At 40.4% G+C, this 24,238-nt stretch overlaps 3 protein-coding genes across 5 annotated transcripts in view; 2 read left to right on the top strand and 1 right to left on the bottom strand.

The window, feature by feature from the left end:
* The window catches only part of PPP3R1 (protein phosphatase 3 regulatory subunit B, alpha), a 40,313-nt gene extending 31,073 nt beyond the window's left edge, over positions 1 to 9,240 (top strand). For all 3 annotated transcript variants that reach the window (XM_075088431.1, XM_075088430.1, XM_075088432.1), the window contains 4 exons: positions 1,642 to 1,818; positions 3,870 to 3,929; positions 4,841 to 5,025; positions 7,062 to 9,240. In XM_075088431.1, the coding sequence (XP_074944532.1) occupies positions 1,642 to 1,818; positions 3,870 to 3,929; positions 4,841 to 5,025; positions 7,062 to 7,109 (470 nt within the window). In that variant the 3' untranslated portion in view covers positions 7,110 to 9,240. The remainder of the gene's footprint in view (positions 1 to 1,641; positions 1,819 to 3,869; positions 3,930 to 4,840; positions 5,026 to 7,061) is intronic.
* Positions 9,241 to 10,645: 1,405 nt separating this feature from the next.
* PNO1 (partner of NOB1 homolog) lies at positions 10,646 to 16,031 on the bottom strand. The gene is made up of 7 exons (XM_075088412.1): positions 15,795 to 16,031; positions 15,536 to 15,685; positions 13,517 to 13,600; positions 12,767 to 12,827; positions 11,976 to 12,093; positions 11,373 to 11,443; positions 10,646 to 10,922 (listed from the first exon to the last, which is right to left on the bottom strand). The coding sequence occupies exons 1-7, from the start codon at positions 15,972 to 15,974 to the stop codon at positions 10,855 to 10,857; spliced, it is 732 nt and encodes a 243-aa protein (XP_074944513.1). The 5' UTR covers positions 15,975 to 16,031; the 3' UTR covers positions 10,646 to 10,854.
* Positions 16,032 to 16,157: 126 nt separating this feature from the next.
* Positions 16,158 to 24,238, top strand: DNAAF10 (dynein axonemal assembly factor 10). The gene is made up of 8 exons (XM_075088411.1): positions 16,158 to 16,349; positions 17,120 to 17,220; positions 18,275 to 18,405; positions 18,869 to 18,970; positions 20,304 to 20,419; positions 20,780 to 20,914; positions 22,401 to 22,498; positions 23,339 to 24,238. Exons 1-8 carry the CDS (start codon positions 16,158 to 16,160, stop codon positions 23,544 to 23,546), a joined length of 1,083 nt encoding a protein of 360 aa, XP_074944512.1. The 3' UTR covers positions 23,547 to 24,238.

The following is a 24,238-nucleotide window of genomic DNA, read 5'->3' as shown; positions in this document are numbered from 1 at the left end:
CTTTTGCATGAGCCAGAGGGCTTTCCATGTGGTGATGCTGACAGTAATGCGCTTCTGACCTGCGGTGCACTGTTTGTGCTGTTGAGGGCACACCTTCAATCGTGTTCTAGGCTTCTGCGTGAACTGGTGGAAAAAGGAATGCAGCTTTATTGCAGTCAAACCTAAATAATTGCAATACAAAATTGCATACTGAAAACCGAGGAAACTACTTCAAGCCTCTGCAAATGCTGTTTAGCCTTATTTCTATAGCCCTAGAGGCAGAATCAGGTCTGTCACTTGCTGGCACAGCAAAGGGAAGATTATTCTGGGAGTATTAACCCTTTTTTGCACTCTGCCTCTGTAGTTGCAAGCAGTTACCAAGAGTGACTAACTGCAGAATGTCAGAATTTGCTATTCAGGCAAAATAAGTCATGACAGAACGTCATCTTGTGCTGGACTTCTGGCATGCTCTCTCACTTTTATTCTAAACTAGTGCAGTTGTGTGTATTTGTGTCTGGTTGGTTTTTAGACAAGGATACAAGAAATTTAAGTGAAAGCTTGTTACTGCTTTGGTAGAGGATCATGCCTCTGAATCAGCTACAATTTCGAAACATAAAGCTCTGCGTGTTGGTTGACCTCATGTACCGGAAAGACTAAGTGCTGTTTCTTTTTATGCTGCACTTTAATACCATCTAAGGTTTTCATAAATGTGATGTAAAGTGGATCAGGTGGTATGTATGTGCCTTGCAGAAGTTAAGAAACAATTTCTTTTACTGCTGGAGCAAATGCACTAAACGGAGCTAAGAGATGTTGAGGAGGGTGTTCACATTAGGGAAGAAATTGTTGTTGGGAGTTTAAAAACTTAGGTTCTGTAAGCTTGCAGTTCTGTGTGCTGTGGTTTGCTGTATGCTGGCTGCTTTCTAGGACTTCCTAAGAACCTCAGTTCCTCCTTCATACCCAAACATGGTGAGCAATTTGTGAACTAACTTTGGTCTCGTAAATCAAGCGGCTGATAGGGAATTTTCAGGTTGCTACAGGGAAAATGTTTCAAGCTTTTCAGCAGTAACAAGAGTAGAAGATTTATTTTTTTTTAGTGGTGCTTATGGATTCATAGATTTCCTCAATTCCTGGCAAAATCACAGGTGTAAAGTAGGATACTAGGTATATGCTTAAATCTGAAGAGAATCTCAATTAGAAAAGGATGAAGTGGTACTGCGGCAGAACCTGAATCTGCTTTAATTTCTGGGACAAAAAAATAGATGTCTGCAGGTCACGGCTACATAATGCTAGCTCCTTCAAAGAAAACTGGCACACTCAATATCTTTTTACCTGGTATTTGTATGGGCTAGCTGACTAAGAACTAGCTAAGCATCCTCAATCCTTAAAAATGTTGTGTCAGCATGTGGTATTCAGTGAGTTACAAGGCTGTGTTATGGCTGGTGCTGGGAGTCAAAAAGGTAAGGATTATTTAAAATAAAATGAAAAGGCTTGTGTTTATCCTCAGAATTTGACACTACAATCTTCCATGGGAGTGTTTAATAGTTGTTATGAAGTAGGAAAAATTCTGGTAGGAAAGCAATGAAGAAATGTGCATTGTGTTTAACTGGCAAAAGATTTATTGAAGCATTTCTGAGAACAGGTGTGGATTTTTTTCCTTTTCAGTTGATGCTGATGAGATAAAACGACTAGGAAAGAGATTTAAGAAGCTTGATTTGGACAACTCTGGTTCTTTGAGTGTGGAAGAGTTCATGTCTTTACCGGAATTGCAACAGAACCCACTAGTACAGCGAGTAATAGATATATTTGACACAGATGGAAATGGAGAAGTAGACTTCAAAGGTAAGGCACAGTGCTTTGATGGGTGCATTTTTCAGAATTCCTGCAGCTTTGGAGTTCCAATTTTGTTCTGGATTAGAAAGGAGGGGTGAAGACAATTTGTTAATCAAAATAAGGTGCTAATTCCTAGTGAAACTGAATACCAGTAAAACGTGCATTAGGGCAGCACGTTTGAGTGAAATGATAAAAAGAGCAGATTGTTTAGCAATTGCTTTCCAGGTCATACTGATTTAGGACTACTCATTAAGTATCTCTTAAAGTACACTAATCAAGTGAAAAACAAAAGTTTTGATTTAGTATATTTCTCCAGAATTTTAAACTTATTTGAAATATTCGTGATTAAAAGGGCCAGTAGGTTAAGAATCTTGATTACTGGTTTGTTAAAATGGTCACTGACCCTAGAAGTGATAAAGTCTGTATCTTTTGTTCAAGGTAATGCTACTTATATCTTATTGCTCATGGCTAGAAAAGCTTGATCAGTTTTTCTTGAGATTTTTATTTGGAGAAAGTTTTAAAAACTCATTTATATTCACAAGCTGACATTTAAAATAAACTGTTATCATACAAAAGCTTCTAACCTTTATAAAAACCCTTTAAATTTTTATAGGGAGAAATATAGTATAACTAGAATGTTGAGTTTCTGAGACTTTCTTGGTATCAGTTTCCAAAGCACTAAATGTTGTATGTAACTGTCCAAAATTCCCTTGTGAAAAATAGGCAGTGATGAAAGACGTATATGGTATGGTATATATGGTATGTGACATTGAGCTGTGATGAATGTAGTTACCGAGAGCTGTTCCTCTTGGGTGGGAACAGGAAGTTGTCAGAATCAATTTTGTGTAGTAAAATGATGCTGCTGCAATAAGCAGCAATGAATTTCTGTTGTTGTCTGGCCAAGTCTGATTCATTTAATTTCTTTATTTCTGTCTTAGGGTAGCTCAAATGAAAGGTTTTAAAATGAAAGAGGGTAGATTTAGATTGGACATAAGGAAGAAATTCTTCACTATGAGGTTGGTGAGGCACTGGGACAGGTTGCCCAGAGAAGCTGTGGATGCGCCATCCTTGGAATTGTTCAAGGCCAGGTTGGATGGGGCTTTGACCACCTGGTCTAGTAGATGATGTCCCTGCCCATGGTAGGGGTTGGAACTAGATGATCTTTAAGGTCCCTTCCAACCCAAAATATTCTGTGATTCTATGAAAAGGAAAATTACTGGTGTGACTAAACTTGCATTGCTTTGTTGAAAGACCTAAACATATTTTAAATTAATCTTTAGGCAAAATGGTAAAAAAAAAATAAATCAATAAATCATATGGGAATTCTCGATTTAATATTGCGAAGCTTGTTGAAACGGTAGTAGGCCTTTCAACCTATATTGCTATACCTCTGTATTGTCCCCAGACTGTAGTTTACCTTGCAGGTTTGCACTGTTGTCATTTTTACTACCCAAAGCTGTAGGAAGTCGAGTTATAGGATCTCATCCAGAAGCATCACTTGCTAGGGTTTTTTTTGGCAACTCAAGAGTTTGCTCATGGGATAATGACTTCATTGTTAAATGGTGTAAATTTTCTTTGTACCCTATTTCTTACAGAAGTATATTTGGGGGGAAGAATTTATTTTAGAGCAGTCTTCAGATTGATGTAATTCCTGATTCAAGTTGAAAAACCAAGTCTGAGAAGAGCTGTATGATTAGAATCCTTACTGGAATAGCTTTAGTAGAGATACTGACTTTCACCAGAACCTGATATAAAACTCCATCTAGTTCAGAATACTTATTATCTGTAAATAATATTATGTAAATAATATAATGGTAAACAAGTCTAGTGTGAACAAGTCCATTCAGTGAGTGCAGTATTGGATTTGAAGTACTTCCCACTAAAGAACATTGAAGTATCAAAAGTATGTGCATGCTTAGGTGTCACAAGGTAGGCAATGTTTTAAAGATTTTAAGGTAATTTAGATTCTCTTCATGATTTCTAAAAACTTCTGCATGTTGATTTCCTTTGTTTATTTAAAAAATACACTGTTTTGTAAATGTTTTTCTTGTATTCTTTAGAATTTATAGAAGGAGTTTCCCAGTTCAGTGTCAAAGGAGATAAGGAACAGAAGTTGAGGTGTAAGTATTTTGATTTTCCATAACAAAAATGTTTTGATCCTCAGAAATACACTTCTGTTAGTTAAGGTTGAGAAATCAGCAAATCCAGATTCTTCTGAATTAAAAGTGGGAAGTCACAAAGGTGGATTGTAAGCTTTTGCTCTGTTTTCTGTGGGGAATGCTTGAGGTTGCTGCCTTCTGAATATCCTAAGTTGCTTTCTGTTTTAAAAAAAAAAATCATTTAAGGATACTTAGTTCACACAACTGTGTAGCAATGTGCATTGCTTTATGGGAACGTAATTTTTTGCTACTACAGTAGAAGGGCACTAAATTCTCATTTGAGAACTGCATTTCAGGAACACAGCATGACGCAACCTTTTGGAGTAGGGAAGGGATAGGTTGAATCATGGGTGGAGCTTTCCATAACTAAGGCATAACAGAGGTTTAGGAAAGAGATATGCTGTACTGGAATATTTAAAAATAAATTCAGTCTTAATGCCAAATGGTTTGCAGCAAAGCAATCAGGTGGGATTTTAAGTCATATGTTCCCTTGAAGGTTGTAGTTTTCCTGCTTGCAAATGAGCTGCTCCCTGGGTGCTTTACCTGTGTTGGTAAAGATTTTCCAGGTCAGTGTTCATAGAGTTCTGTTACTGCTGGTGCTAGAACAATCCTGATTGATGTTTCGGAAGTGAGCTTTTTCTTTTAAATTAATTATTCATGGTTTTGTTTCTGATGTTTAGGCTTTTCAGAATGAAACAGAAAGGCCGTTAGAAATCTCACTTTAAATGCAGTGTTTTTCTCAGTTTGTGCAGGATTTGTGTCATCACATATTGTTAATGCAAAGCACATAAATGGATATTGCTCTTTTCCAACCATGTTTGTTACTGAAAGTTTTACACCCATACACACACACATATATTTTACTTCTGCAGTTGCTTTTCGCATTTATGATATGGACAAAGATGGTTATATCTCAAACGGAGAGCTCTTCCAGGTGCTGAAGATGATGGTTGGGAACAATCTCAAAGACACTCAGTTACAGCAAATTGTAGATAAAACCATAATTAATGCAGATAAGGATGGTGATGGAAGAATATCCTTTGAAGAATTCTGTGCTGTAAGTAACCTCTACAGAAAACTTTGATAATTTGGAATTAAAAAAAAAAAAGAGGAAAAAGGGTAAACAGTGTAAAGAGTAAGATTACATACATACTTAACACAAGACCAGTCCTAATTATTTTTGTATGTAGACAAAAATGGTAGCCTGATATGAAGATGTATAATGGATTCCAGTCTCTTCAATGATAGAAAATAGCAGCTTTAAAGATGAGTTGCAAGTTGACTGGCTTGTTGTAGAAGGCTGGGTTTCCTTGTTTTCAACAGGTAAATTTGATTAAAAAAGAAACAGCACTTTCAGTTGTTTTGAATGTGTCTAGCTGGTTAATAGAACACAGTGGGTGGGGAAAAAAATCCAAGCATGGTGGGCAGGCATGTACAGTCTGCTGAGGTGGGGGGGAAATGCTTCAAACCACCTGAAAACTGTAAAACCAGAGTATGTCACAGCAGATCGATCTCTCAGAAAGTGTCACCACCAGGGGTGGTGTGTGGAGGGGAAAGCTGTGTTTCACAGAGGTGAACTGTAGGTTAATCTCCCAACCTCTAAACTAGGTGTCTGCTCCAAATCATCCTTTAGAAAGGTATATCTTTGCAGGGTGTGGAGAGAGCCTGGGGAGATTTATTGCCAGCTGCAGAACATGGGGATTTTACAAAGGCCAGGGTAGGGGGATTTGTGTCAGTTACAGGGAGAGCAGCCCCTCAAGTGCTGCTCTTGAAAAGGCACAAATAGTTGAAAGGTGCATTTTAAAAGCTCTCTAGGTATTACTGAACAGAATGCTTGAATGTAGTGCTTGAGGTGTGAAATGGTTGATTTTCACCTGTGTGAATATTTAATTAGTTGACAGGAGTTTTAAATTCCTTCTCTTTCTAAAAAGGACACATTGAAACATTTCAAAATTGCAATGATGAGTGTTTACACACTAATTTTAAATGGTGTACTGATGAACATACACCTGGGTAGCACAATTTGAGTTGATAGGAACTCAAGCATTGCTTTTGTTTCCTACTCTGAATTTACAACTTCGGTTCAAACATAACTTGATCATGCTCATGACCAATGGAAGTTCTAAAAAAAGGAGGGGGGACAAATCTCCCCCAAACTATGAAAGCAAAAAGGTTCTATTGTCTGCTTTTTTTTTTGGTAAAGCTTTAGTTATTTTTGTGGCATCATGTGAAAACATGCAAAGAACTTGGAATGGGTTGCAGCCTGCAAACAGTTAGATTAGTGAAATATCTGTTTATTTCTTGCCCTGGGCTGTTGCCTTCTAGCTATCCATCAAATAGGATATTGCCCTTTCTTTTGTCCTTGGGCTTCTGTCAAGGCTTCCTGTCTTGTACTACTATTTGATTTTCCCCTACTTTTTATTTCTCCAGGTTTTTTTTACCTCCTGAGAAAACACTTTTCATTCCTACCACCTCTTACCCTCCTGTTCTTGCATTTTACTGTCTTTCAATTTTGTGCCATCTACCTCCAAACATAATTTTTCGTTTGTGGCATTTGGCCACATCATTTGGCCTTTGAATGTTGTTTCTGCGTTACAAAAAGGTCCTCTGACATCGCGGTATTCCTTTTCCTTTCTCTGTGGATGAACCATATGCCTTTGAACACTTGTAATTCTTTTTTGGGTGTGTGCAGTTCTGTCAGAAGCCCTGCTGCCTTTCCGAAGGCCCTTTGCTTATCATGTAAAGATGCAGAGTTTTATAGGGTGCTTTATAAGTAAAGCTAGCATTTCATTTAGCGTGCAGAAACATCATATGAGTTCAGAATATGAGATGGGGAGGAGAGAAAGGCTAAAATGGTGTTAACTTACACTGTTTTTCAGGCTCTTGAGCATGTAAATTGTACGAATATAACTGCCGTGGTTCATACATAATTCAGTCACGTACCACAGGGTACTTGTGGAATGTGAGTTTGGAGAGGCCAGGGAAGTACTATAATTGCAATGGACCTGAATGCAGCTTCTGAATAAAGTGTGTTCTTTGGATCTTGATCACTTTCAATTCTCACCTGTTTATGAATGCTTATTTCTCTCCCAGGTTGTAGGAGGCCTAGATATCCACAAAAAGATGGTCGTAGACGTGTGACTCTGTAGGGCACCACCCAACACTCTTGCTTTCTTCTCCATCTCTGAAGATCTGCTCAAGACGTCCAGCAATGCTCTCTGTGTATTTAAATGGAAGTATTTTTCTCTGTGAAGCCACATTTTCCAACATGAGCCTCATGAAGCCAACTAAGTGTTATTGAACTTTTATTCTCTCAATAACTCAGTGTAGCACTTTAAAGTCTGAAGGACAGCAAAGATGGAAAGAGCATATCAGTGTGGTGGAGAAAGGGAAGGCGTTGGCTTTTTAATTTATTTTTCTTCATCTTTTATAACAAGGAAATATCTATCTATATATATATATGTGTGTGTGTATTTATATATAGATATATATGTAGCTTTCTATATGTAGTAGCTAGGTGGGCTTTAATTTAATATACTTGATTCAGAAACAAAATTAGAGTACAAAGTGCCAAGCAGAATATTAACAGTTCAATATATGGATATGCATCCTTACTTTTATTTCACACAGTTTTATATATATAGTAGAAGAATGTAAAATTTTAACTGGGTGTTAGGTCAACTCTCTTCCTTTTCCTGTGACTGTTCAGATGTTTCTATATATTGACTGGCTGACAAAGCATTGCTTCTTACTAATTCATCTTAATTACATTTTTTTTGTAACACAGGAGACTAAGTTTATTTATACCTGTTAATATATTACCAGGGACTGTGTCTCTTTGCTAAATAACTTAGTACAGTTCTACTTAATATGAGAATATAGTTTAATGCTACTGCCAAGAACTAGCCCTCATTTGCATGTAGTAACTGCAGAATGCTTCAATGGCCACTAGATTTTGTCACCTAGGACCTGGGAGCAGTTACAGCTGTCCTGAAGTTAAGGCAAATCTGCTGTTCTGGATTCATTTTAGATACAGCTGCTCAATGTGTTAGATGCATTCCTGATTTTCTCTTGTGCTTAGCTTGATGAAATTAGGATTGACATAGCTGCGCAGGATTCCCATCTACTTATTTTATACAGTTCTTAGATTATAAAATGTTCTTGCCATCTAAATTCTGTTGTTTCAACCATGATATAGTTTCCCCTCTGCATTTAAAGAATACTACAGGTAGCATAAATAACTGGTAATATTTTATATATATGTATATAGGATTAATACGGGGGAGAATCTTGTTAACCTATGCCATAGAGGAGGAAAGCTTCACAGTATCTAAATTTATACCTCGTGCAGTTCTCCAGTCCTTTGCCTGGAGAAGTTTTTTTCTTTTCTAGATTTGTCCATATCATAATTTGTAACGGATGGTAACTTGATATATTTGTGTGATATAAAAGTAGCGAGCCACGTTTTACAACTTTATATCATCCCTTCCCTTTTCTGCAATGGTACTATTGGCTGGAAGAAAAACATTTGCTAGATTTTTTAGGACAGTACATCTTTCCTGTATAGTAGTTTTTTCTACTAAAAAAATTGTTTTATAATCAGCGGTGGAAAGTGCAGGTTGTCTGAACCTACTTCAGTCGAGCACCTGTCTGCCATAGCTGTTCCTTCAACTGAGTGCTGCACATCATGGGCTCTGTCTGTGAGAGAGAAATCCAGGTGCTTGGTGTCCTTGCATGACATGAAGTTTTGCATGTAGATCAATTTGAAATGTTCCTCTTGTTTACATAATTTGCATAATTTAAAAGATAATGTTGCCAAACTTTGGTAAATGTTAATGTTCAAAACAAAAATCTCCACTACATGTATCTTTTTTTTTTTTTTCCTCTGGATCAGTACGTGGTTTATAATCCCAGCCAGTGGTTGTATCTGTTCCAGTGTCAACTGCCATGTGCTCTGCTTCAAGGGGGAACTAGTCTTTTGTGAATTTTTTGTACATAAGTATTTGTTACAAATATTTTAGCAAATGCTTTCAATTTCTCTTTACTTGCTTGTGCATATCTTGGCTGGCATTATAGAAATTAGTGCTAATGCTATTTCCTTGGGGGGATTGGAAGGGATGAGGTTGGTGGGGTTTTTCCTCTTTTTTAGTTTGTGTGGGGAAAAATTATTTGTTGACTGTTTAGTTTTTCCTCTGCATGCTACATCATATGTTGTGGGAACTATAAGAACCTTCATACTATATGAATACAAAATAAAATATTTGAACCTTGACTGGGGTGTTTCTGTACTTACCTAGACCTTTCCTGTTCAATCTCAAGCAGCTCCACACACTGCTCTAAAGGAATGTGCTGTTTGTAGTTTCTGTCCCCACCTCAATTATCAAGATTTCTCATACTGTACAGGGTGCAGAGTCCCCTGAATACCCAGGCTTTGTTTCAGTGTTTCAAGACCACTTAAGTATTTTTTTCTTAAAGGCACATCAGGTTCTCATTGCTACATTTCGAATTGGATAAAATACCTCATTTTAAATCCTACGAAATTCAGAATTGATTGTGGAAGGTGGTTTAAAAGACAAACAAAAAAACCCTAACCTTGATCTAGGTGGGGAACAAAAGGCAGCTTCTTTCTCAAGGGCCTGAGCTGCCTGCTGTTGAGAACCATCCTCCCTGGTATGTCCTTAACAAGCTGTTGCTCTTTGTGTTGCTGCTCTTTTGGCCCTGTGTGCTGCCCTCTCTGTCTTGCTGCTGTTGGTTGGTATCAGTATGTACCTGCTTTAGGATAAAGACTAATTACTTCTGTGTCCTTGGCTTGTTCTCCCCTTATCTTTCAAGCTAATGAGATAAATGGTGTAAGCAGCCACTGAACAGAAAATGTGCTACCCAGGTAGGTATGCAGGTTTACCTTGAGCTGCTCAAAGTGGATGCCCTTGCCCAGACACTGCCCAGACTGTGGAGAGGTATACCTGTGGGTAACTCAGCAAGTCCTCAGTCTTAGCAATGGAAGGCTTGAATGAATTTGGCTGTAATAATCATCCCATTTGACAAAGTGCTGCACTGGAAATGCAGACATTGAGAGAAATACTCAAATTGCTAGTGTATTTGGTGATCTCATCAGTTTTTGTTCACAAACCTGAACAGTTATTTTGCAAGAGACTTGATAACAAGTTTGGCTGGTAGGGGCAGGAACCATTTTGACTTAAATTGACTTTTAAACGGGGACTGTGGCTGGGCCCTGTCACCTCTCCCACACTCCGCAACCATGTAGCATTTTAAGGACACACCCCACTTGCAGTTGTTTGTGCTCTGATACATGGGCAAGTATTTAACCTGGAGGCTCTCAGCTTCACTAGGCTGCCCTTTACAGATCATTTGCAATTTTTGCAAAAAATATAGGTGCAGATGCCAGGATTACATTAAAATACACTATTTACCTCTCTGTCTTAACATTTATATGTGACATGTTATTCCAGCAGCAGCAGAGACTGGTTGGGCAGCCTGCCATTGACCTCTGCATTCTGGATGAACACTTAACTACTGCTTCCTTTAAGCTCAAACTCAAAGGCTTTCCAAAGCCCTCACAGCTGCCTCTTCAATACTTCGATGTTCAGAAAGGTAGTTATGAAGCATGTTTTGGAGGTTAAGTAAAATCAGGTACCCATACTTCTGACATAGACATCACCAATTCAAAATAATTTTTAATGACTATACAGGAATATTGTGTTCAAATCAGTCAGCATGTCTGAATGAAATTAGAATGCACAAACAGTCATGGCTTTCTTCTGGGCTTTCAAATCAAGCAGAAAACCAAGTGCTTCCGTAGCTCCCTGCCTCTGGTGCGTACAGAAGCCACAACTCCCAGTCCTTGGTGGTGCAGCCACACTGCAGCTCAGAACCTTTCTGCTGCTCTGCTGGCCACTGCCCGAATATTTCCATAAACTTTTGATGGAGGACTCCCTGCAGAAGAAAGCACAAATTCAGTCAGCAAACAGGATAGCATGTGTGATGGGAACATATGTTTTGCTCTGTGTCTGTGTTAAAAAGGGGGAAATAAGCCCACAGGTGGGAAGGATGGTCAAGGTTAGCCACCTTGTCTTGTTAACTGCAAGCGCAGAGTTAAGCTTACCCTTTGGCCTTCTAGACAGTGTATTCAAAATAGCCCCTTGGGGAATGGTGCAGCTAAAGCAGAAATTCTTCCTTCTGCACCGTGTTTTGGAGCCAGAAACCAAGCCTTGGGCTCCCTGCTTCTTCCCCAAACCCTTCTCTTACAGGCAAGAAGGCAACTCCCAGTAAGCTGCCTGCTCCAAATGCAGGTGTGGACACACCAGGGAAGAAGGCGAGACCCACAGAAAGCAGTTTCTCAGACAGCAGGATTGATTTAAATGTAAGGGAGAAAACAGGACTTACCTAAAATTAGATTGCAAATTGCTGTTCGTGCCATTTTAATATTCTGAAAAGATCCCAAAATATGAATTTTCCTGTTAAAAGCAGCCAAAGTAGCATTAGTTAATGGAAAAAAAACCTGCCTGTGATTACACAGTTAAGCGAGTCCATCTCAGTCGGAGGTGAGAGATGAACATGGAATTTCAGATGAGTGTACTAGTTCCTTTTCCACAGTTATGATTAAAAACCCCCAAACACTCAAAATTGGGAAGCCTACAACATTGAACCTGTGCTCTTCTGAATCCTTAATAAAATAATTTACAATTTGCAAATCTAACAGTGTGGTAGCTTTAGGAGTAAAATATTGTTGCAGGGTTGGTAGGTTCACTCTTCGTTATTTTTAAGAATGACGACTTAGGCTGCGTAGAATCACTCAATTCTAGGTGTGCTGGTGACACTGTCATCGTTCCCAAAAGTTCAAATAAATAATCAAAGAGTGTTCATTAATAACACTTAAAACATTTGTCTTACCACCTTACAACAGTTTCAAAAAAATTGCGTTATCTTTGTTCCTGGAAGAGGACACGGATTTAATGTGGGACTAGAAGTCATTCAGTCAATACTCACGTGTCTGCAAGAACTATTCGCGTCCTGGTTACGTTTTCTATAGTGAATTTTGTTTTTCCGCCTTTCCCAGCTATCCTCCCTATTGCTCTTGACAAATGATCTCCTTTCAAAGGTTTGACTAAAACGAGAACAATGCACTCAGTAAAACAGCAATGGTGTGTAGTTCTGTAATGCTTCCCTTCCTCAAGGTACTGGAAACAATTTTAAGTAGTACGAAAGCAACGTCACTAGGTTAAATATGTATGTATTTTCTAGAAGTGAAAACCACACCAAGTGGTACGCAATTAACACCAGCAGAAATGAACTGGATCACATTCAAGTGCTGGTCTCCTTGGAGCCTGCTCCAAGGAGGTTCCCAGTAATACAGGAAATAATGAATGTTTCTGCTGCCTTACTTCCCAGCCCAGTTAAAAGTTCCAGTCTAAAAATCAAGTGGAAGTATTCCCCAAAGCACTCCATGTCACCTTGAAGTTTAAAACAATATTTATGCTGTTACAAGAAACACCTGATCAACCCAACAATGTGACATGATTTTAAGGATGAAGGCTTAGTGGGTGGTTTTGGGACATCTTGCCAAAATGACAACCCTTTCAAGGAGCCTGTACCTAGACAATAGCTCTGTGTAAGGGCAGGAAGGTTTCTTCCCCCATCCCTGGGGATAGGTGACTCAAATGGAGCCGGGGGGGGGGACGGGGGGGCAACGACACACACAACACGATGATGATGGCACACACACTGTATTTGCAGATGGTGTACACAACTACTTGAACACTGCAGCAGACACTACTTACCATCTGTAACTTCAAATGATTCTAAAAAAAGATCATCTAATCTGATGAGAGCAAGAGCATCCTAAAATATTAAGAGATTTGTCATCAGCACAAGTGTTACAGTACCACAACAAAGGTAAAAGCTTGTATGTTTTCTTTACACAAACAGATGCTATCAGTATTTCCCCACTTAACATAACAGACAAGTGTCAGCTAAAATTAGCTCAGCTGTTTTTTCAATAGCAATATAAGCATTTATTTCTGCGTAGAGACCCCTACAAATGCTCAGACCGCCCCCTATTCAGCGCAGGCCCACTTATACTAGCGAAGTCAGCACGAGTCTGCAGCAAGAGCAGCCTGTACAAATCTGCAAAAATTTACTTGTTTTCTCCAAATAAATTTTGAGGTTTGAACAGACTGATGGTTATTGACTGGGACCAACGCAAAATGAAGTCTCTAGATGTGCAGAGCACCTCAGAAAGAGACAGAGTATGATTTCCTGCTTGACTCTCACATACCATGAAATATTTCCTCCATTTCATAATTTTAATTATATACTGTTTGAAGATAACCTTTTTATTCTGCATTAGCTTAAGAAATTAAGACTTCCACTCCAGTCACAATTTCAAACAAGTTTATTTGTAGAAAACCACTTAAAGATTTTAATCTTTTTCTTACTGCAATTTAGGTAATCTACTGTGATCTTACAGAGAGGCCAAAGACTTCATGCAAATTCAAGCAACCTCACAGCTGAGCTGTTGCAAGACTCACCTCCACCTGAAAACCAAGTATAAATGCTTTCACAAAATCTGCTGCTTTCGTTAGAGCACTGAGATCCTTTGTCTCTGGACAAGTCTGTAAGACAAGAAATTATGTTTGCAAATTACGATCATGCAGATAGGATCAGGATTTGAAAAATCCAAGAGATGAAGGCTAACCATTAAAGCACCACATTTAGGTAATGCTCCTATCTTGTGTTCTACTGAAAGACCCAAGTGATAACTTAGTGCTTCCTTAAAGTGTTGACCCTCAACCACAAGAATGTACCATCTACCAGAGCCCGTGTTTGGAGGGGAGGGGAAAAAACCTGCTGAAAATCACCATCACCAGTGCCCACAAAGAACCCTTTTTATGAAAAAAACAAAACAAAAAACCCCACACACCCCAAAAAAAACACCCAACAAACCCAACCACAAACAAAACAAAACAACACAACCCTAGATGAAACTGCACTGCAGAAGAGCAGAATAAGACAGAAGGATGGCAGGAGACAGCTTCAGGAGGGAAAGTTATTCTAATGACAATATCCTAAAGATGTTTTAGTAGGTGATCAGAAACAGTGACAGGTTCAATAAAATATATGGGACAAGAGAAACAAGATATCTGGAGCAGGAACAAATCGACCTGATATATCAGCAAGTGTTGGAGTGTTTAAGTTTTATACTTTCCCTTCCCGCCCCCAGTTTGCTGCCAGGGAGCATTTTTTCAGCTCATATTCTAAAACCAGGCCAAAGCATTCCTCTGCTACCAGTGGAGAAGTTTGTGCAGGTCCGCATTTACAGATCCTAACAGGGACAAGTTAGAAAAAAGAGCAGTCTTTGAACCTGTAAGAAAAGGAAAGCAGGAAAGAATAATTAAGGGGGATAATTATGTTAATGTCTGGAGCACATGAAATGTCATTTACAGCTTTCATGCCACATCAGAGAAATGACAAACTCATTTCAAAGTTTTCAATTGTTTTATATTCATCATTGATATGGGCAAAATACCATCAGCTCTGTCAAGAACAGAGCCACCTGCTTTTCAACCAGACACCATTCCCTATCAAAAAGGTGTTAAAAATCCCAGGTTTTTCACGTGTGGAGTTATTCAGTGAATTGCAAGAGTGTTTCTGTTCCACCCTAATTTTCCTTCAAGTTACTTCTAGGAAGTGTATGTCTGTCACCTTGCCTAACAAGCTGGCCACCTTGTCACTAACAATACAGGTTTTTTCCCCTCTAGTTGCTACTATCAAACCTGCGGTAAGATTTCAAGGTTAGGAAGTGAAATGACTGTTGGCATCTGTATTTTCACCATTACATCATGAAATCTCAGACACCAACATTGCTAACACAGTAACTCGTGTCAAAGACGTAGCACGAGCTTTGGATACACAATTAAAAATGACTAGTCTGGATATTCCTGAGAGGGAGTAGGAATGAAGAACGAGCATCCACAAGATTTACAATTATATATTGGTATCTGTGCCCTCTGCTACTTCAGTATAATCTATTAAAGAAAAATCACTACTTCTCAGACTACAGGCCCATCTTTTCTGCCACAAAAAATACCAGAAGGTTCGGTGGCCCCCTCAAAAGACACTGTTAACCCAAAATTGTCACCTAATATTCCATAGCCGTAAATTTCTGGAAAAGATTGCATTCCAAAATCATACCTAACACATAGACTAAGATTCCTCCTTAATTCTCGAGTATATAATTTTCTCCTATAAAAACTGAAAAACACACACACACACACCGGCCCCCGCTTATGCTGGCCTCTCCTAGAAGTGATTCACGCGTTTGGAGTTTACTTACATTAACTAACTGTTTCTAATCAATGACTGACAGATTTTATTTTCATCCCCACCGAGGGGTTTCTGGTTCGGCGAAATTACGTACTTTCCATTTTCCGCAGGATTACGGGGGATTTAGAACGCCTCCCTAGCCTTTAACACGCGGAACAAGAGCAGCCCTGAGGAAAGGCAAAGCGCCAGGGATAAGCAGGGGAAGCAGAAGGAGCTCTCTTTACCTTGATTTCAACGTTTCTTGTTTTCAAATTAAATCTGATTTGAAGTTGCAGGTGCTCCACGATAGGCGTGAATATTTTCATCCAGTTCTCCTTTAACGGCGTGTACCTGTTGGCCGGCACAGGTACCTTCCTCACTTCGCCTTTCCCGACCTGGGGAGGGAGGGAGAGGGCGTGAGGCCGAGATCCTGGCGCCGCTCCAGGGGCCAGGGGGGCTGCTCGGCCTCCCGCGGCCTCCCCGCAGCGCCAGCCCCTCGCCTACCCCAAGCGCCTCGGCGGCCACCGGAGGAAAGGCCGGCCTCTTGCTGGGCCGCGGCTCCGCCGTCTCCATGGCGGCCCCCGCCAGCGGTTCCTCCCCGCCCGCAGCTGCCCGCCGCTTTCGGCGGCTCCGCTTGGACAAGACGCTGGTGAAGCCGCCCTCGCCCGCCGCCTCAGCCTCCATGGCGGCGGGTGGGGAAACCGTTAGAGGAGCTTGCGCGGAGGGAGCGGAGCGACAGTTGTAGCGCGAGCCCACGTGCCTCCCGCCGGAAGCCCGCTCTACGGGCCGCTTCCGCCGCGCCCGCCCGCTTCCTGTGGTGCCTGCGGCGGTACCGGGGTGGCGGGGAGGGCCGGGCAGCCTGGCGAGATGTCGGCAGCGGCGGGGCCGGAGCGGCCGCAGGTGGTGGTGCACGTGCAGCAGGGGCTGAACTACACCCTCTTCGACTGCAAGTGGGTGCCCCGCAGCGCGCGCCTCCTCTGCCTGGGCAGCGCCGCGCGTGGCACCGGCCTCCTTCAGCTCTACGAGCTGCGGAGCGGGCGCCTGGCCCTGCTGCGGGAGGTGAGCGGGGGCGGCAGGGAGGGAGACCCGCGGCCGGCGCTCGCCCGGAGCCGGCGGGGCTCGCTGCCGCCGGGACAAAGTTAAAAGAAACCCGCCGTACTGGGCCTGGTTTAGCGTCTTAAACTCGCTTCTAAGGCCCTGACTTCTGTCGCTGCGTTCACTGTTTTGTCCGGTGTGTGGTCGTTGGTTTGTTATGGTTTGCGTTACAGGGAAAGCCGCCGTTTCCCGGTTGTGTTTGGTTAGGGTTTTTTGTTTGGTGGTTTTTTGGTTTTTTTTTTAAACGCAAACTGACTGTTGAGGCCTTGCTGATTGCTAGGGAGAGCCGCCCCGGGCGCAGAGACCCCGGGCTCCACGCGAATGCACCCCCTCGGGGAACGCAGCTCCGCGGGTGCTTGCGGAGGCCTGTGGCGGACGGACCGCACGAAGGGCTCAACTCTTCCTTTCGCGGCGCGGAAGCGGAGCTCTGGGAAGAGCCGGGGCCTCCTCTGCGTTGTTTTTGTAGATCAGCAGAGGCAGCAGCTTCTGACTATCATTAGCAAGCTGCGCTGAGAGGGTTTTCTAAGACCCTTAAACTGAAATCCCCGCTTTTCTGTGCGCAGAGAAATAAGCACAAAGTGTAATTTACCCTTGCGTTTTGATTTCATGCCAAATGTCCTATGTACGTTTATCTGAAATCGGCCACCCGTGGGCTCTCAATAAACCGCTGCCACAGTCTGCAGTTGTGTTGCTTTTTTCCATGTGCTGACACAGAATATATTCTTTTTTAAAAGATTGAAAAGGCTAAACCTATAAAATGTGGAACTTTTGGTGCTACGTCTCTGCAGCAAAGATACTTAGCTACAGGAGATTTTGGTGGAAACCTTAACGTATGGTAAGCACGGATATTCTTTTAAAGCTTTTTCATTTGATGTTGCACCTGTTGGAAGTGATGTTTCTTTACGTGGCTTGCTTTTGTATAAAATGCTCTCTGTGCTGCATGTGGTCGGGACCCAGTCAGCAGCTCTGCTGGCTGCTGTACTGGAACATGACTGTTCTGTAAAAACAACGTGAATTCTGCAAAATGGTTTAATTCAGTGCTGTTTCACTTGCATCTTCTGTGTGCAGCTACAAAAACCTTTTAAGGTTCCTCTTAGGTCCTCTTCTGAAAAGGGGCTTTTGAATGGATGCATGAGTACAACTGAGAGGTTGTGTTCAACTGAAATTTGATGTCTAGATTAAATATGAATTTTTAATCTTGAACCTTCCAATGTTTTTTCAGGTCCCTGAATGATCTGTATAATTAATTTGTGTAGGTAAATTGATTCTCAAATAAAGTTATGGGATAAAAAAGGAGTTGTTGTTTATTATTGTTGTTATTCAATAACAATAGTCCCTTGCAAAGGAACTATTGGTCCTATTTCATTGGAATAGCAAGAATGACACGGGTTAGTCACTAGTTGAAACTCAAAACAAAATTCTGAAGGATTCTCAAAGGATGAGGATCAGTGGGAAAGAACCATGAAACCTGCAGCTGGATGCAGCCTTCAGGTGAAGTAGAGCAGTAGCCAGAGCTAGGCAGGGTTCAGTGCATAAGGTCCTTTTAGATACTTGCTGAAAGTAAAGCTAGTTGGAGTATTTTGATCTGTAGCGTGATTCATTCTGAGCCCAACTTAACAACTGGTTCGTAGGGGTTACTGTGGTGAATCCCACAGCTGCTTTTACAAACAGGGAAGTCCAGAACTGAGCAAAACCTTTCAGACCAGTCTAAAGCAGTAGCCAAAAAAGGAAATGAACAAAGACTTGCCGTTCATAATGGTGATATCCATATTTTGTTCCCACTGTTAATGTGAGCTCATATAATTTGTGCTCAAGTTTCCTCTCATTTTATACGAATCCTGAGTGTCAAGGAAAATGCCATTTTATCTGTTCTTTTCTTTCTTGCCTAGGAATTTAGAAGCTCCTGAAATACCAGTGTATTCTGTGAAAGGTCATAAGGAAATCATAAACAGTATAGATGGTGTAGGTGGCTTAGGAATTGGGGAAGGTGCACCAGAAATTGTGACTGGCAGTCGAGATGGTGAGTTAGTGAACTCTGAAAGTCTTTTCAGTTGTTCTGAGAAAGTAGCCTGCAAACTTTGATGGCAGGGCACAGTCTGCTGTCTGAACTAGTTATAAATCCATTGCAACTAGTTCTTCATATGCTCTCTTTTGAATCTTGCTTGGGATAAAGTTGCTCTAATTATTCTAGAAGCTGTAGATAAGCAAAAGATACCGTTGTCCCTGAGCATGGGGCAGAAGGAGTACAAAGCAGAATAAATGCAAAATATCAGCTAGAGAAAATATATTTGTAACAAATACTCTGGCTCTATTTCTCTTTTGGGTTTTTTTTTCTATTCACTAAATGCCATCTGGCTTTCTGGAATTGAAAGAGATGTTCCTGTGTTTTGAATGACCAGGCTGAAAAACAAAGGCCTTCCCTGGGAAGATGAACATGGTATGACAGTGTATCCATAACAAAATCCGTTGTCCTTCTTTCACAGGAACAGTGAAGGTATGGGACCCGAGACAGAAGGATACTCCTGTCGCTAATATGGAACCTGTGCAGGGAGAGAGCAAAAGAGACTGCTGGACAGTAGCATTTGGTAATTTATCAGATTATAACTGTTCCTCCCTCTAATATGACCATGCTTTGACAATTATCAAAGTATTTCAGGATGTTATGGAATAATTTGTTTTGTATGGACCAAACAGTATCAGGTTTTGCTTTTCAACGATGCCAAATTTACATGCTTTTAGTGTGTTTTTCAAAAGAAGCCAATGTTGTGATAGCTGGGTTTTGGACTTGTTCTCTTACCACCTTTAGTCAATCACTTCACGGACAAGCTGCGCAAGCTTTATTTCTATGCCTAGGAATGTAAAAAACAGTATTTTTATACTATACTTATAAACTACGCTAACAGAACAACAGCTGCCTTGTCCTGAAGGAGAGTGTAAATGTTGCTGTGCACAAGGAACCAGTCACTGTTGTAGCATAGTTCCCACTATCAAGCATTAAGGCATCAATTTAAGAGAAGATCCTTGAAGCTAAGAGCTAATAAAGGACAACAGATGCTTGATGTGTGCTCTGCGTTTCTCCTTTGCAGAGAACAAGCTGCTTGTGTTCTACACAAGCTGGTATTTCTAGATTAGCTCCATTTTTGCTTCCAGAGCCAGGGAGGGTGTTTTACAAACTGCTAATAAGTGTATAGATTATAATCACAAAATTGATATGAAGGAGAGGACATTTCCTGGCAAGTAGGTGCAACTGTAATGTTCATTGCTGTTGATACCTTTGTTGTCTGCTTTGAAGAACAGAGAAAAAAGTGGCCTCCTATTTTCTTCAATTTTCTTTTGAATTACTGAAGCTTGAGCCAAGGCCAGGTTCATCTTGAACTACATGCTCTGGGCTAACTTCTTTCAGATGCTGATGTGCTTCCTTGATCCTGTCAGCTGAGAGTTTTTGGAGACAGGTTTCTGTATCGGTCTGATGGTGGCCATGGTAACACGCGGGGCCTCCCTACAGGTCTGCTACTAACGTTTCATGCTTGAGAGGCTCCTTAAGGAACTGCTTCCTGCCCTGGTGCCATGGTGCTGCCTGGGGAGCTTGGTTTATAGCAGATGAAGATCTAGAGAAGGAATGTGTTTGGATAGGTTTCCAAGAACAGTGCGCAGTACTTAGTCTGTGCGGTTTAGGCAGTACTTGGCAAGGGGAATAAGAATTTTGTTTGTATTTTTAAAAGAAACAAACTGCCAGTTTTGAAGCTGGATTTTTTATACCTTTCAGATTTGAAAGCCACACTGTTCTTTAAATCTTAATATCCCAATAGTAATATTTTTCTGGCATAAATGTAAGTTGAAATTGCAGGCTTAGGAGGTCTGAAATGTCCAGGCTAAAGAGGGTTTCTGTATTCTGATCAATTCTTTCTCTGCGTCCAGGCAATGCTTACAATCAAGAGGAACGGGTTGTATGTGCTGGATACGACAACGGGGACATCAAATTGTTTGACTTAAAAACCATGACACTACGATGGGAGACCAACATTAAGAATGGGGTAAGTCAGGCATAAAAGTCTTTTTCATTCCAGCTCCTATGCAGGATGGAAAAATTAAAAGGAATCTGTCTACCTGAAATTCACCCAGAAAACATTTCTGCTGAGATTGTGCCAAGGAATCATTTTCTTTAAGTTCACCAGATTTGTACCCCTCAAGTTCTAGGTCTGGAGAGCATGGGATATTTTTCAGTGGATTCATGTTTTCAGTTGATTTTGTTATTTCCAAATTGGTGATGATGTCATTGTAAAAATAACCAATGATTAATATATTTTTACAAATTACAAATGCCTCATTTTTTTAGCAGTGGCTAAATTTCAAGGCTGAATGTTTTGTTTTGTTTTGTTTTTCAATATTTCCAGGTTTGCAGTGTGGAGTTTGACAGAAAAGATATAAATATGAACAAGCTAGTGGCCACATCGCTTGAGGGAAAATTTCATGTTTTCGATATGAGAACTCAGCATCCAACCAAAGGTTTTTCTTCTGTTTCAGAGAAGGTATGGGGAGACAGAGAATTTCTTAATACGAGACAAGCTTTTTGAATATATGCTGTCAAAGTACTACAGGTCTAAAACTATTGTCTTTGATAGGTAATAGATGCCTGGGTGACCGGGGCACAAGCTGTGTGGTAGCATGGCTGGTATGGCCCCAGCTGCAAGCAGTGAAAGGGCCCCTGTGCATCCAGCTGCCGCCACTCAACCAGGTTTCCTCCCTCTTATAACCTGATATTTGAGCTTCCCCTGGTCTTTGAGTCCTCTTGCAGTTGTACCTCAGTGCACTCAGCCATGCCTGTACTCTGGGACTCATGTTTATTGGAGGCCATATTAAATTGTGATGAGTGTGCAGATTCAAATCTTAAATACATCCCAAACCAAAGTGAGCCCTCTCCAAATGCTTTTCATCTTGCAGTCACCAGTCCTCATGTGAGACACAGAAATTATTCTTTTTCTTCAGAACCAAACATCTTTGGATTGGGATATTGAGAGTGAAAGGATATCTAGGAGAGATGTAGTGACCTGGAGACTGCTAAATATGGAGAACTCAACCTTTCTTCTTCCACCTGTGACCACTGCATTGATTAGTTTAAGTTCTTTATAAAACAGAAGATTTTTTTTTAAGTGAACAAAATCGGGTGATAATTAGAAGGATATTTTTTTTTTGCAAAGTTCTCCAGGACTGCCTAAATTAGGAAAAGCTGAGTTTCAACTTAATAGATTTAAATACTCTCTTCCATACACTATTCAAAGCAGATACGATGTTGGAAGTACTCTGGGTAACACAAAAGTAGTTACTGAATTAGTGTTTGTAATAATCAAAATGTGAAAACAGAATTTCTTATCTTTCATTGATTGCATTTAAGCTTTTCCTTTTGGATGTTTTCAGACAGATACACATTAAGTCACAGTACATGTGTTGGGGTTTTTCCCTGTGCTGTGTGATCTTGCTGTTCCCTGCCTGAGATTTAAATTCAAGTTGTAGATTGTTTGTTGTGTTTGCACAGTGTTCGTAGTAGATTTCCTTCCAGACACGATTTTAAGAGATGTTGGACATTGAAATTAGCCTTGTGGTGACTGTGTCACCTAAGAGCCTGAGAACCCTGTAGTTCTAGAGTGGTTCCTAAAGACGGGCTTATGCAGCTGCTTCACCTCTCTTCAACCTTGCTAACATGGCCAGGCCCAAAGAAGCTGAAGTACTAGCGAGTGGTAGCCTTGCTAGGGCCACTGCCTTATCCCTGTGGAAGAACAGGGTGCGTTGGAGGCCTGGCTTGGCTTCTTCTGCATGGGAACTGGCTGCTCCTGTGGCAGCAGATCAGAAGGCTAGAGGAAGGGAAGGTACCTCAGAATGGACGTTCCAATATCCACCACGAGAAGGCCACGTTCTCTTCATACAAGTGATTGCTGTTTAAGATTCTGCATCCTTTCTCATGAAGGTCATCTGTAACTGAACTCTATACAATGCTGATTATTTTTTTTTTTTAATTAGGTGCAAAAATCTACCATATGGCAAGTTCGGCACCTACCACAGAACAGAGATATATTTATGACGAGTGGAGGAGCTGGCAGCCTTCATCTCTGGAAATAGTAAGTGATCGCTCTCCAGCCTGCAACAGGGGGAATGAGAAACCAACCATTTATTGCGTTAGGAAAGAATCTTCCTGAAAATGAGTGGGGTCCTGCTTCCAACCTCAGAATATCTAGTTAAAATTATTGCTTACAGATGCAGTAGAAGGGTGATTTCAGTGTCAGTACTTGATCTGGAATCCTGAATGAATCCCTAAAAGAATGTGACAACAGCACAGGTGAATTTTGTTCATGTCACTTTTCTTAACATAATCAAGATGTAGCTTTATTCTTAGTTAACAAGGTGATAAATGGAAGAAAATGATTTCTGATAATTTTCATACAGTAGCAGTTATGTCTGAGAAGAATATTGAAAGCCTGGACTTTCAATGATTCTTAAATTTACATCTTCTTACATTACATGGCAAAATAATCATCCTAAATGCAGTGAAGTGGGTGCGTTAGGGTTCAGAGGGATAGCTGAGATGACATTTTCTTGCCTGTGGCAAAAGCCAAACAGTTAAAAATGAAAGGCTGTAGGAGAGAGGTGACTGGATTCAAAACTTCCTGTCTCATTTTTTCTTTCATGAAATATTTACTGAGTATGCAGTGTGGATAAGTACTTATAATGTAATATCATTATAATAATTATAATAATGATAATATAATAAGTACTAAGTATTTACTAAGTCTGCAGTGTGGATATAGCTGGATATGATCATTCCTTATTTTTAAGACATTTGCCTTCTCTTGAGAACAGTGGAAACCGTTCTCTGTTGTCGTTTTTAAAATAAAAAGGCTAACGTGTTCTTTATCAGTAAATTCTAAGTGCACGTGTGACTTTTCTTTACTTCTTGCTAGTGAGTACCCAGCTCAGCGCTCGAAGAAGGATTCTGAAGGAGCTGAGATGGGAGTGGCAGGTTCAGTTAGCCTCTTGCAGAATGTGACTCTGTCAACACAGCCAATTTCTAGTCTGGACTGGAGCCCCGACAAAAAGGGACTGTGTGTTTGTGGTGCCTTTGACCAAACTGTGAGGGTGCTGATAGTTACGAAGCTTAACAAAGTTTGACAGGAAAACTAGAATTTCTGGTGAGAAAGCAATGTAGTTTGCAGTCTGTAAATATGGGAGGGAGAGCCCTCCTGTTTCTAATTCAATTTCTCACTCATTAAAACTGGATTAAAGGAATGGAAACCAGATCTTTCCTTTGAAAGTTCTGGTACATGCAGTTAGAGTTGTTTTGATTAATTGTGCCGCAATGACTTGAAGTTGCCCGGGCACAGAACTTTTACCTTCTAAAAATGTGAATTTACACTTAAAGTACAATGTTCCTTTGTGTTAACGCAACCTGTAATTTCAGAAATCACTTTAAATTGTTTGTGTTCAGTTTAGTCACAATGCAAATCCATTCACACTTGGTAAATGGTTTGGCTTTTTTATATATAGTATTGTTCATATGCATTCATGCAACAGCAACTACTATATACGCCCTCACAGAAACTTTGTGTTATTGGATATTTTTATTAGAATGTTTGTTGAAGTGACCTAGCATTCTTTACACTATAGAAGCTATCATGAATGCTGAAATATTCAGGTTCAATGGAGTAAGGTTTTTACTGAAGATCATACTGAAATTAAACTATTGAACAAAATGCACTGTTTTATTATTTTAGTTTGTTTTTGTAACAAGTGTTTATGTTCTGTTGTTTATATATCTGTAACTTTGTATTCTACAAATAAAATTATATGGAGTGTTGTCTTAA

Source organism: Phalacrocorax aristotelis, chromosome 3 (genome assembly GCF_949628215.1).
Source record: "Phalacrocorax aristotelis chromosome 3, bGulAri2.1, whole genome shotgun sequence".
NCBI lineage: Eukaryota > Metazoa > Chordata > Aves > Suliformes > Phalacrocoracidae > Phalacrocorax > Phalacrocorax aristotelis.
This window is presented reverse-complemented; position numbering and strand designations above follow the sequence as displayed.

What these genes read in the sequence shown, in the direction of transcription:
- PNO1 (XM_075088412.1), bottom strand. Translation starts at nt 15,974, where the DNA reads ATGGAGGCTGAGGCGGCGGGCGAGGGCGGCTTCACCAGCGTCTTGTCC. An exon ending in CAAGAAACGTTGAAATCAAG is followed by an intron (nt 13,601 to 15,535) that starts GTAAAGAGAGCT and finishes CTTGTCTTACAG; the next exon opens with ACTTGTCCAGAGACAAAGGA. An exon ending in ATCATTTGAAGTTACAGATG is followed by an intron (nt 12,094 to 12,766) that starts GTAAGTAGTGTC and finishes TTCTCGTTTTAG; the next exon opens with TCAAACCTTTGAAAGGAGAT.
- DNAAF10 (XM_075088411.1), top strand. Translation starts at nt 16,158, where the DNA reads ATGTCGGCAGCGGCGGGGCCGGAGCGGCCGCAGGTGGTGGTGCACGTG. An exon ending in GCCTGGCCCTGCTGCGGGAG is followed by an intron (nt 16,350 to 17,119) that starts GTGAGCGGGGGC and finishes CTTTTTTAAAAG; the next exon opens with ATTGAAAAGGCTAAACCTAT. An exon ending in AGACCAACATTAAGAATGGG is followed by an intron (nt 20,420 to 20,779) that starts GTAAGTCAGGCA and finishes CAATATTTCCAG; the next exon opens with GTTTGCAGTGTGGAGTTTGA.